Source organism: Polypterus senegalus, chromosome 14 (assembly GCF_016835505.1).
Source record: "Polypterus senegalus isolate Bchr_013 chromosome 14, ASM1683550v1, whole genome shotgun sequence".
Lineage (NCBI taxonomy): Eukaryota > Metazoa > Chordata > Cladistia > Polypteriformes > Polypteridae > Polypterus > Polypterus senegalus.
The window spans coordinates 79,548,683-79,562,181 of record NC_053167.1 but is presented as its reverse complement, the minus strand read 5'-3'; the positions used below and the strand labels follow the sequence as shown (position 1 = coordinate 79,562,181).

At 36.4% G+C, this 13,499-nt stretch overlaps 1 protein-coding gene across 2 annotated transcripts in view; it reads right to left on the bottom strand.

The window, feature by feature from the left end:
• The window catches only part of LOC120514279 (phosphodiesterase 4D interacting protein), a 249,225-nt gene that overhangs the window by 129,693 nt on the left and 106,033 nt on the right, over nt 1-13,499 (bottom strand). For both annotated transcript variants that reach the window (XM_039734581.1, XM_039734582.1), the window contains exon 4: nt 10,108-10,218. In XM_039734581.1, coding sequence (XP_039590515.1) covers nt 10,108-10,218 — 111 coding nt within the window. The remainder of the gene's footprint in view (nt 1-10,107; nt 10,219-13,499) is intronic.

Sequence of the window (13,499 nt, the reverse complement as noted above, 5' to 3'; positions counted from 1 at the left end):
TTCTTTATGTTCAGCTCGTTCTATATTTTCATAGTAGTTGGAGTCTTTCTGACTGCACTTCAGAGCTTCTGTTCCAAAAATACTCTGGGCTGCAAGCTCTCATTGCCTGCTATTTAAAGCACCCTGATCCTCAGCAACAGGTTCATTTTAACTGAAGTGAAGCAATAAGGCTCCTCTTTATTGGCTGTTGGCTTGAAGAGCATTGCTGCCAGCTCTGTTACTGTCAATGAAGTGTCAGCACATTTATCACCCTCTCACTTACACAAGAGTCCAGGAATGAGAACTGGGAAAGAGAGGCTTTTATATTTAAGAAATTCCTGTGCGTTAGTTTTTACATAAAATGTATCCCTTCAGAAAATTCAGAGTTAATGGCAGTTTGAGAATTACATCCTCTGTCAGGCAAAATAAAGGAAGAAGCCCACAGATTGAATAAGTTGGTTTCTTATTGATTTTTTATCTCTTAGTTATATAATAGCTAGTTATGCAGGACAATTAGAAGGCATGCAGATATTAAGAATAAAGTTTACCTTTTTTCCTATCTAAAGTCCAGTGGGTTACATCAACTAGAGCTATGCACACTAATCCAACTGCATACTAACAGGCTGACTCAACGCAAGGTGCAAGTTTGAATATTTACATTTATTTATTTATTTGGTCGATGTTTTTATCCAACATTTTTACAAATTTGAGATACAGTAGGTTATATTCCTTTTTGTTTTCTCCAATTGGAGCACAGGCAGGGTAAGTGACTTGCGTAGGGTCACACAGTGTCAGTGGTGGGATTCAAACCCACAACCTCGGTGTTTGAAGTCCAAAGCCTTAACAGCAAAACCCTAAACAATGACACTACTTTTCTTCAGTACAGTTTCTCACCAGACATTTGTAGTGCTGCGTTTCCTGGAGCTTGAGTCTATAACATTACACTGTTAACAGGAAAGTAGAAAATCCATCTTTCATAAACTTTCATTTTAGTTGGCTCTTCCTTTACAGAACTGTCCTGCCAGAACAGACTCAGGATTCTCCTAGACCTTTTATAAAAAAAAAAAGTCCCAGAAAATGGAGAGAAATGCAATGAGAGACCATCGGAGAAGCTTCAGAAACAAGATAGGAGCCCTCTGTGGCTGTGATACTATTCACCACGTGACGCACCCTGCATGCACTCACATACGCTGGACCCATTTAAAATTGTCAAGCAATGTCATCTTCACATCTCTGAGATGTAGAAGGAAGATCCGCAAAGATGATGGGAATTCATGAAAATCCACACTGATAGCAACCAGCTTGCAGAAGTGAAATAGCAGTGTTAATTTAATGTGGATACTTTAGTGTCTAATCACAGACTGTTTTGGCAGCAGGCTGCAAACCCACACGCTGTAGAGGTTAAAATAGTACTTTTTGTGTAATTGTATCTTACCTCATCTTAAGATTGTTCAAATAAATACTCACAATTTCAGTCACTGTCATATCCTAATTTTTATTTTCTCTATTGTTTTGTAGTGCTGCTCAATTTGTACATCTTGTAGTATTTTGTATTTTTATTTTCCTTCAAAACTACCTTGTAACCCATGCATGCTTGTGTAATATAAAATACTAGTTAAAGCTATTGATGTTAAAAACAATATAAAAATGAATATTGAAAAACTTCACTAATGTAAAAACGGAAATGCTTTTTTTATTACATTATGACTATGCAGTTGCTTGCATTTGTGTTATGAAGAGGACAGCATCCCAAATGCATCGTTTGTGTAACTGGCTCATATAGATAGCATAAGTGTTTGATCTAGCATCCAAAAAAATATATCAAAAATGAACCAGAGGTTTTGAAATTCCACGTGTGATATGCACCACTTATTTTACGACAGTTCTGCAATGCAAGAGGAATAGCTTACCTCCAATAAAACATACATTGATCTGGTCAGATATAGTAATACAAATACTAATGAAGACTTAAGCTATCATTCTGTAGCTGACACTTACAGTTAAGTCTAATAAAACAGTCAGTCATTCTCCAACCTGCTAAATCCTAACACAGTGGTCTGCTGGAGCTAATCTCAGCCAACAAGGCAGGAACAAATCCCAAGCAGGGCACCAGCCCACCGCAGGGCACACACACACACCAAGCACACACTAGGGACAATTTAGGATCGCCAATGCACCTAACCCACATGTCTTTGGACGGTGGGAGGAAACCCACGCAGACACAGGGAGAACATGCAAACTCCACCGGGGAGGACCCGGGAAGCGAAACTGGGTCTCCTAACTGCGAGGCAGCAGCGCTACCACTGCACCACCGTGCCGCCCTTCTAATAAAACATCAATGTGTAATTTCAGAGAAACAAAATATTTCTGTAATATTAATCCAAATAATATCAAAGCTTATTCAGTACAAATATACTGTAGCTCAAGAAAAGTACTTATTACATATTATTGAATAAATGCTAACAATAATTCAAATGTACAATACTGCATACTTCAAGATTTACAGTGTGCTTCCAGAAAGGCTGCTTTATCTCCAGCTTTCATTCCAGCCACACTGGAAACATAAAACATTTTGAACTTGCTAACAAAATCTTTTTGCTGGATTAGCTCACTTATTTCTCTGTTTTTAAACACTGATGGATCCAGGTCTGCATTAATATCACCATTATTTTTTGTTAAAGTGTTCCCTATTGGCATCCATATAAATGTGTAATATTAACGGATTGGCAGGCTGACCTATGGTATGTCCATACTGTACTTCAGAATCTAACCACTTTGTAATGCACAAGAATAGTTTAACAGAAAGTAGAAATAAAGTAGCCACCATCTCATCCAACACACATCATACACATACAATCTGAATACCAAAAATAGCTTAGCATGAAACATTTTAGTTTAGCAAGATGCTGTAAGCTATTTTAACATTAACATACCATAATAGCTGGATGCAACAATCCAAAGGCAAACATCTGTTTTTTATTTATTTATTTATTATATATTTAGAGGGAATGAAATATTCCTGGAGTTTCCAAAAACTCAAAACTACTTTTGCAAAGGAACACTGAGGAGCGATCATCCACTGATAGATGCCTCTGTATGTGATTTGATTAAAACAAAGACTAGACGTGCCATCTCATAATGCTTGTTATTAATTCAGAGCAGACGATACTGGCTCTGTGTTCAGGTGGGCACAGTCCACAGGCATGCTGGGAGGTTCACTGCTGTCTCGAGACTACCACAGTGTTTGTGTGGTGGTAATTCCTTGACCTGCCGAGAGCAACAGCCTGATCCACAGTGGTTTTCTGTTACTGCCACCCCCAACTGCATTAAACAGGTCAAAGAAGTACAGATTGAAAGAGAAGCAGGCACACAAAATAAATAAATAAAATAACTACATAAAGCAGGTTACATGTGGAATTTGGTAAAATCTAAAAAGAAGGCCAAAATATTCAAGTCACTTTTTAGACAGTGATTCATAATCCCAAAACAAGACAGACACTGTTTTGTCCTGCGGTGACTTTTTCCAGGCATGCTGCAGAAAGCTGATTACTTCAGCACAGACTTCAGACCGAACATGCCATGTCACAACCAACAAGTTCAAAAGTATGTGCTGCAATTTTCCATGAAGCACTAGATGCAAGCCACAACCCTCAAACCCACACACATCTTGGTATTTTGCTTTCCATTCATCTGTCCAGTGCTGGGATGCACTTGTACCGTTTATAATGGCCGAGGGTAAGGGTCTGGCTTACCCTTTGGTCAGATTCAAAAGGCAGAACTAAAAATATGATGGGACATCCACCCTTGGGCCAGGTAAACAAACAGAAGTCCCAGGAGGATATCCATACAAACACAATCATTTTGAATTTGACCTCAAAAAAAGGTAGTTGAAAGAAAAAAAGACTTACTTACTATATAACATTAACATAAGCCATTTAAAACATTCAAAACTGAACAATTAAGATCTGAGACCTGTCATCTACTGCATAAACCACTTATGTTTGAGTTTCGCGTGTCTTCTAAACCAGAGCAACACAGCATGGAGCTTCTTCCTCTACACATTATATTCTTTTCTGGAGTTAATATTGCACTGTTTTCTCACTTTTGACACATTTATGTTGCAGGCAAAACCAGCAATTTCGGCACTGATGCACACCTCACACTGCAAAGAATAATCTAATAGGTCAGAGTTAAGACAACAGTATAAAAATGAGCTAAATAATACAAAATAACCTACACCCTGTGACATCTTGCTTCCTTATTAGCCATACTTAGTCACTAATATTTTCTTTTAATAAATTAAGGACATAACATTAGTTGAGTTCCTAAATGTTTTGAAGCCAAAAATGTAAGAAAAGTGTGCTTTCCCATATGACTGGCTAACAACACAGTGTTGTGTATTGTTAAGAATGTTTAATTCTACTGTTATATGGCTTTAATAGGAATTTCAGTTTGACCCCGGAGTGACAAATGGAATTAGTGTACTGCATTTTGAGCATTGATTGTAAGTGTTATGAAAACTGTGGAGAAAGAGGAGCAGGAATCCGCCCTGTAATTTATTATTTGTCTAATTACAATAAGGTAAGAAAAGCCTCTGCATAAATTACAAGTAATTACACAATTACAAGGCCTCATCAACCAGTGTTGTGCACTATACTTTCAGGCTTTTGTTTATATTTTATTATAAGTTTCTGGTTATTATTATTTTTGTTATTTCAGTAGTAATATTATATGGTCATTTAAAAGAGTACTGTCTGCACATCTGTTGTGGTTAAACTTAAAATAATTCTTGTACTACAACTGCCAAAGGACACTGTTAACAGAATATTCCATTGTGTTTTCATTAACAACAATGTTTTAATTATTATTTGTACATTATTTTTATTACAGGCTCTACTACTCTTATCAGCAGTCTAATTATCCATCCATCCATCCATTCCCTAACCTGTTGAATCCGAATACAGGGTCATGGGGGTCTGCTGGAGCCAATCCCAGCCAACACAGGGCACAAGGCAGGAACCAATCCTGGGCAGGGTGCCAACCCACCGCAGGACACACACAAACACACCCACTAGGGCCAATTTAGAATCACCAATCCACCTAACCTGCATGTCTTTGGATTGTGGGAGGAAACCGGAGCGCCCGGAGGAAACCCACGCAGACACGGGGAGAACATGCAAACTCCACGCAGGGAGGACCCGGGAAGCGAACCTGGGTCTCCTAACTGCGAGGCAGCAGCGCTACCACTGCGCCACCGTGCTGCCCCAGTCTAATTATTTTCCACTTTTTTCTCATACTTCCTCTTTTTTACTATGCCACTAATTATAAAGTATATATACAAAATATAAATATATATTTAATCAAATTGCTATAATAATGTATTACCTAGAAAATATTAGTATAGAGTAGTTAATATTATTTTAGTGTTTTATAATGCTTAGTGTAGTATTATTTTTGGTATTTTTAATTAATTATAATAATTACAATCATATATGTTAGGCTGTGACAAATTTTTTAAAAAATTGAATAATTTTTCTCTGACTTTTCATTTATATAATTATATATTTTTTTAATCTGTGAATCGTTCTATACCGCTTTTCATGATTTCTTTTTAAATAAATGTTGTCCTTTTTATTTGTGATGCCTTGTTACACACAGTCATAGCCATTTTGTAGCATTGTTTCTACATTCTACATTGTGACTACCCATCAGTATGTCATCATTACTGTCACAGAACACAAACAGGCACCATATGTCTGCAGGTATCTAAGATTGTGGATAAAAACTAAAATAAATATCTAGTAATATACATAATTTCATTCAGTGTTTTGAAAAAGTAAGACTTTGGCTTTTGCCTCTGACTTTGATTCTTGTTTAGCACATTTCATGAGTTCAAGTCAAGGGGAGTGTGAGGACTTGACTACTTTTGCTGATCTTGTCACCTATGGAGGTAAGATTAAATGTCTAACAATGAGGACAAATTGCACACCTCCATGATGACTTTGCAGCCCTGTTTACAATTTTCAAATTATCATTAGCTTGCTGCATTCTGACAGAGAAATAATATGCTATGTGATAGCACTGAACCTGCAAAAAGGCTTTTCAGGTGTGACATAGGGCCTTACCCAGGCAGCGTTGCGTCCAAGGCCAAAAACAGCCCTGGATAATGTACCAGTCTACCGTACTGCAATGCCAACTCAGGCATACTGTCAAACTCACTCAGAATCGCCAGATGGCCTTTACTGTATCTAGAAAATACCTCACATAAACATAGGGGGACTGCATGAAGTGGGACTAAAGCTCAGGAAGTAGGACCAATGAGGTGGCAGCACTACAATAACAACATTTATTTATATAGCACATTTTCATAAAAATAATGTAGCTCAAAGTGCTTTACATGATGAAGAAAAGAGAAAAAAGATAAAGTAAGAATTAAAATAAAACAACATTAATTAACATAGAATAAGAGTAAGGTTCGATGGTCAGGGAAGACAGAAAAAACAAAAAAAAAAAACCTCCAGACGGCTGAAGAGAAAAAATAAAATCTGCAGGGGTTCCAGACCATGAGACCCCCCAGCCCCCTCTGGGCCTTCTACCTAACATAAATGAAACAGTCCTCTTTGTATTTAGGGTTCTCAGAAGGACTAATAACTGTGTCATCATGCTGCTCTGGTAATGTACAGTGCACTGTTAGCATTTGTGCCTGTATAGACAGTAATTCAAGTTGGTGCTCGTCAACAATATTGCCTCCCAGTACTCAGATGTCACACATGCAGGAGATTTGGTAACAGGAGATTTGCTGGATATTTGGTAACAGGATGGCACAATGTCTCCAGAGGGCTAGCAGAAAGCGCACAGTTTCTGAGTGGGACTGACAGAGCTGTGTTGCCTTTTTAAAAGGACAATAAATCTAGCAGTTATTCTATAGTTATGCTCTTTTTTTCTCTCTTTTCTTCTCTCACAGTGACCAGATTAGAGTGTGTGAGAAAGACAGAAACACACACACACAAAGTGAAGAAGGATACGCTCATTTTTGATACTGGAAGACAGTATACACAATCCACACAGGAAGACCCAGAGAGGCAGAACAGCTTTGATTCAATTTTTACTTTGATTTGAAAGTTTGGGATTCTTCATTTGGTAATCTCTTTTTTTTTGCTTTAGAGAAATAATCACACAATTTTAATAAATCTTAGGACTTTAGTGGGTTTAATTCTTGTATGAAGAAATTCCAGTTGGTATTCTTCTTATTATATTATTTCTGTTTAAAAATTAATACTTCAATGTAATTCATCTACCAAGCAATGGTTAGTAAATTGTCAATCTCTAGTTTATTAACAAGAATTAAATAAAATACAATATATCGGTCTTGTGATCCAGGTTTGGCTTTTTGAAGATCAGGTTCATGAGAGACATGGCTAAGCTGGAGTCTGTTTGTATACAGTATTTAAAATGAATGTAATGTTGCATAATATTTTAACAACATTGATAGCTAGTAGTATATGATCTTGAACTTGGAGTAATATGGAAAGCAATATCTGATTAGTTACCTGGTACAATGGGCAGTGTGAACATTTTTACAAAATCATTTCAATTAATTATTTTGGCCTATTGTCATGAACAATAATTTCATATGATAAAACAGAACCTTCCTAAAACTGCATACTCCAATTTAAGAATCACAGGGGCCAAAGCCTCAGGCAGCAGCAATGGGCACAAGGCAGTAGGCAGGATCACACATACGCCCACACACACACTCACAAAGCTGACCTTTAAACTATCCAGCACATCTACTGGATGTGGGAGGAAAGATGAAGCACCCAAGAAAAGACAATGAGAAAGTGTAAATTACACACAGACAATGATTAAATGATGGCTTCATGCTCAGGACACTGAATCTACGAGGCACCACTACACCAAATTACTGTCCACCGTACTGAAGCTTCAATCCATGATTATAAAGGCATTTAAAGGCAGTATGCAATGCAATTTACAAAGTTTCCAAAGCCATGGCATTCACCAAAAAATAAGATTTCTGCATCCTGTCTAACAATAACTATAGTATTGCACCCAAATCTTGTTTTCTCTGGTAATGACATGTATTAGTAAATTGAAACTTAGCATACTAGTTCCAGGCCTAGGCAACAGTGTGCTAAGAGTAGATTTATAGGAAATAGGCAAAACAGCTTAATCAGAAAATGCTTAATGTCTTTAATTAAAAGTTGTGTTTAATCAGATAATGGTCTTCCATACTGGATGCAATAACAGTGAAATGGAATCAGGCTTGGCTTCTGTATTTTAGCTTATCTACTGGTCATTTCTACATATAGCTATCTTTATTGTTGAGCATAGATTATTAAGATGGCATTATGTGTGTTGGTGATACTCAGAACATACCTTCATAATTGAACAGTGGCTGTATAGTGTTCATGCAATACAGTGTGAACCAGAGTAAGTCACTTAGCCTGTATGTAATACAGTTTTAAATAAATAATATATTTTGTTTGTGCTGTATGTATATGAAAGAGTACTGAATAGGCAAATAAATTTACTTTGAGTTATAATTAAGCCAATTTCCATATATATTAAGTGAAATCTGAAATATATGGAGCCAAGTTAAAATATAAAGTCAAATAGGCCTGGAATATTAGAAATCTGACACAACAAAACACCTTTCAGTCCATTAAATATGCTTGTTCAGCTAACATCTAAGATGTTAAAATATTTTATACAAATAGTTTTTAAGGTTGTTAATGTTTCTGCTTCAACCACGTGACATCAAGTGAAATATAGATCACACTTATATTATATCAAGTAAAATATAGATCAAATTTGCTTAAATAGTTACAAATTCATTACTATTGCTGGTTTAGCATTGTATTTAAAACATTGGCAAGCTATCCTGGTTTTTTTTAAGTGTTTTTAGCGTAGGAATGGTGAACTATAAGCAAAAGCATACAGTATTATTGATTTAATTATTAAGACAGTGGATAATCATCATAATGGCATAATTATAATGGTAATGAAAATGTTCACTAAAAGCTGGTCATCTGAGATTTGACCAGGAGTTACTAAAGGTGCAAACAAATGGACTTGCTGTGGCACTTGCTGTGGGCCTTGGAGGAAGACCATTAGGCAGGGCTGGTCCTTCACAGGGTGCTCTGCTTATCACAGTCCATGGGGGGTAAACATTTTTTAACTGTTAATTGCCTGTGTGTTTGTGATTCTCAGTTTGTTCATCTCTCTCACACACTAGCTGGGGACAACCTCACACTTCATTCATTTGATGTCATCGCTTGTCAGCTTGGCTTTAATTGGTTTTGCAACAACATAAGGGCCATAAGTTATACAAAATAAATAGACCCTTTGTTTATTTAGACAGAGTGGCCTTCATGAGGGTGTCCTGTTAAACACACAGCTGTTTGCCAACTTGTTGATTTGTCACCAACAGATTATCAGACTTTTTGGACTCACACTGTAATTTAATTATCATTAAGATGGTGTTCAAAACATTTAATAATTTTGAAAGGCAGTTCACCAATTGCACAAGAAAAAAACCTTAATGACTAATAATTAAAATGTATACAAGTTGACAATTTTAAACTTTTATTTGCAATCACTGTACTTTGTTTATAATTTCTTGACCAATTTGAATAATTATGTTGTTCAAAATCTGTTTCTTTAAAAGGCACCACATGATAGACTCATCATCACACAAAACAATCAACTTTTACATTTTAGTTAAATATTTCTTAAAAAACACAAGGCAAATTTTCTACAAACATAAAATTGAAAATGTACAATTTCATGCAAAATTCTTAACAAATTTTAAACATTTTCTTGAATCATTTATGAAGTGAAACTACATCAGATAAAACATCCATTATTTGTCATATCTTTATCTCTGTCTTTGAATGCTTTTGTGAAACATTATTTGATAGTTTAGACAATTTAAAATTCTTCAAGCTACATGGATGCTAAGAAAATGTAGCTGACACATTTTCACCTGCAAGAAGATCGCTTATTGCATAACCTGAGTGAGCTGGCACTTGTTTCATACCTTCCTGCCCCTCTTACCTATATAAAGCTTACCACTTTAACTACCTCAATATTTCAAATGTGACTCACCCTTTTGTAGACATCTTCTCTGGAGTCCTCATACTTCTGTTGCATACGCTCCTCCAGAAAGTAGATGCGGAGCTTGAGACTGAAGTTCTCCTTCTTCAAGTCATTGAGGTGCTGCGATAAAGTACGGTACCCGTTAGACATGGCAGGTCCTGCCAGGGGGCATCTTGACGCCCCTTATTGAAGCAGCATTGCAACACAGAAAAAGCAACACAAACTACAACCACAACACTCCCTAACCACTAACATGAACATCTAAGTCACACACACATTGTGGTAGGAGCTATGAGACACTCCTCTCAGAGATCAGCCCCTTGCCATCTCCCAGCTTTGGAGCAGAGGAGGTTCTGTGTTTCTTTTTTTAACAGGGGAGGTATTTGAAGAATCCCTGGTAGGCAGGCAGGCAGCCTACAGGGCTGTAGGCACAAATGGACTGTAAGCTGATCTCACCATTAGGCTAAGAAGGGGAGGCAGAAATGGGTTGAGGCATTAAAAGTCATTGACCAGCTGATTCTGACTACTACATGGGGGCCTATAACAGGTTCTCCCCCCCACCCCCATCTTTTCCACTAATCCCAAAGAGCAAACGTGCACAGCTGTTGCAGGCTGACTAGCATTTGAGCATTTACATGTAACAGGAGATGATGCTCTTACAGGACATCACTAACCTGTGTGGGACAAATGCTTATGGGGAAAGATGCATATTAGACTCAAGGTTACAGGAGTCAGTCATCCAGCCTCCAATCCTTTCACATAATGTTCATCTTCAATTCTACAGTCTGTTTAAACCAGTTTAATTAAAAATATAATAGGAATTCTGACATTTTAAGAATAAAATGAAGAGCCACAATTATGGATACTAGCCAAATTTGTTTTAATTATTATATAAAATAAATGTGTTGCTTGTAGTTAAACTCTGCAGATATATTTAGTTCTTTAGACAGACAGACAGACATAGATAGATAGATAGATAGATAGATAGATAGATAGATAGATAGATAGATAGATAGATAGATAGATAGATAGATAGATAGATACTTTATTAATCCCAATGGGAAATTCACAATAGGATTACATTTCATTTTTAAATTTTTCTCAACATGCTCTAAAGTTGTGCAAATAATTCTAAAGTTGGCCTCTTTGATGATCTAAATGTATATGTCTGCTACAGATTGATACTGGTGTCCAGATCAGAGCATACCTCTGCTTGGTCTCCATTGGGTTCTAACTTGCACAAGTAAACAGTTGGGTGTCTTTAATAGTGTCAAACATTAAAATGATTTCCTAATGAATAGCATAGATCTGAGAACTTCTTGTATCCTGTGAATAATATTCCAGACACGCCAGTAAATATGTGACACATAAAAATAAATCCTCTCAATTGTCTCACAGATGATTTGAAACAGAACAAGCTGTACTTGACACACAGCTGTGAAAACCTTTATTTACTTGTTGGCTTGCATAAGGAAGGAGAGGAAAGTGGCCTTCAACTACTCACAGATACAATTCAGTGATACTATAAATATATCATCTCTGATCAGCTGTAGCTCCATTGACAGGATTTTACTTCCTTTGCCCACATCTCATGTTCCCATTAAGAATGTGTTGAATTGATTGGGTTATGAAAAGGATTGGACAGATGAAATGATATTCTGCAGGCGTGTTTGAACTGTACAATATGTGAAAGCCATGAGTAACTGCAACTAAAGTGATGGAGTGCTACTTTAAAGTGAGTTCATCACTATTACACCACGTAAATGAGTTTGGATAGCGGGTTTAGACAAAATCTGACCTTTTGCCAATGCCTCTATGTTTGTTTAATTAAACTTATACATTATGTATTCTCAGTTTAAGTATTCTTGAAAAGAAAATGAGCAGCCACTAAAAATACAGAAAATGAATATTCTGGAGTAGTACAATGAAGCAAAGTACATAAACAAAGACTTTGTTGAGCTCGCTAGTTGCTAAATATGAAGCTTAGAGGTCATACAAATCTGTGAGGTTTCCAGTCTCAGGAAGGAAGATTGAAATATTGAAATCTTGCAATTATAGTTAAAGTATTGCTTACTAAATCTAACTGTTTAATATTATGAACAGTTTTTCATCCAGTGATCTGTTAGAGTAGGATTTTTGACTGGGGAAAAGGGTATAAGGCAGAACCTAAGTTTGCCACAGGGCATAATCACTCACACACACACACATAGACACACAACTATTGATTGATTTGATACAGTAATTGATTTGAGCCTTTTCTCCAAATTAAGGCACCTGGATATAGCTGGAGGCACAAACCTTGAGCATCAGGCAAGAAACTTACTCTTGTTCCTGTTATATCAGAGTTTCTTGAATGATGATGGTGTTGTGTTGCTGTAACAGTTGTTTGTTTCAAGAAGATCGATCAGCATTAAAAGTTAAGCGAGATTAAGTACCTCTTCCCTCTAATGTATAAATGCTTTGTTTGCTGCTAATAATTTCCAAAAAAGGATCCGTTTTTTTAAATCCTGTCAGGCAGCCTGTGGCACAAAGCAAAAACCATCCAGGACAGAGTGCTAGACCTTTGCAGATGAAACTAACTTACATTCAGAAGAGAAAACAGAAAGTATACAGAGTATGTAAAACAAAAGAAAAAATCCTGGAGCAATGCTAGAGAAAAGTTAAGATGGTGAAAATTTGTTGAAAGTCCATACTGTCTGCATTTGAGTGTATGTGTTGCTACAGACTACTAAAGCTACATTTAGACACAGTTAAAAGTGGCCCAGTTCTTATTTTGACACATACCTGATTTTTTTTGTCTGATGGTTCAATTTAACTTTGCAAACGATTCATATCTGATATGATGGTGCATCGATATATACCCAAAAGCCGTGAAATTAATAAAAATGAATTAATCAGATAGAAGTGACTTAACAGACAACCAAGAATACCAGCAATATGTTCACTGCCTACAAGCTGAGTTTAGATCATTTACAGTACCAGATCATGTGTGCTCAAAGATGCTTTATTGGGAATCATAATGGTCAAAAATGTACAGAGAAATCTGAAGACACAAGTGAGGAGCCACTACTGGTGGAAATATTCTGTAATGTGGAGGGGTTTAATACAAAAAAGCTGTATGATAATTTCAGAATGTCAAAGGGGACATTCGATTACAGCAACGTCTTACTGTAAAAGCCACTTGGAATAATACAGGCTTCAGGTATGACATTCTTCTTTTTTTGCATTTCATATTTCTCTAAAACGGTCAAACTTATGTTATGTGAATGAAAAGAAAAATTACCCTTTAACACAAATATAAATAATATTGAGTAGGTCTCTATTAAATCCAGAAAAATAAAAGGTGTCAAGGCTGACAGCATAATTTTATCATACAACCCCATAAATCATAAAGAGATACA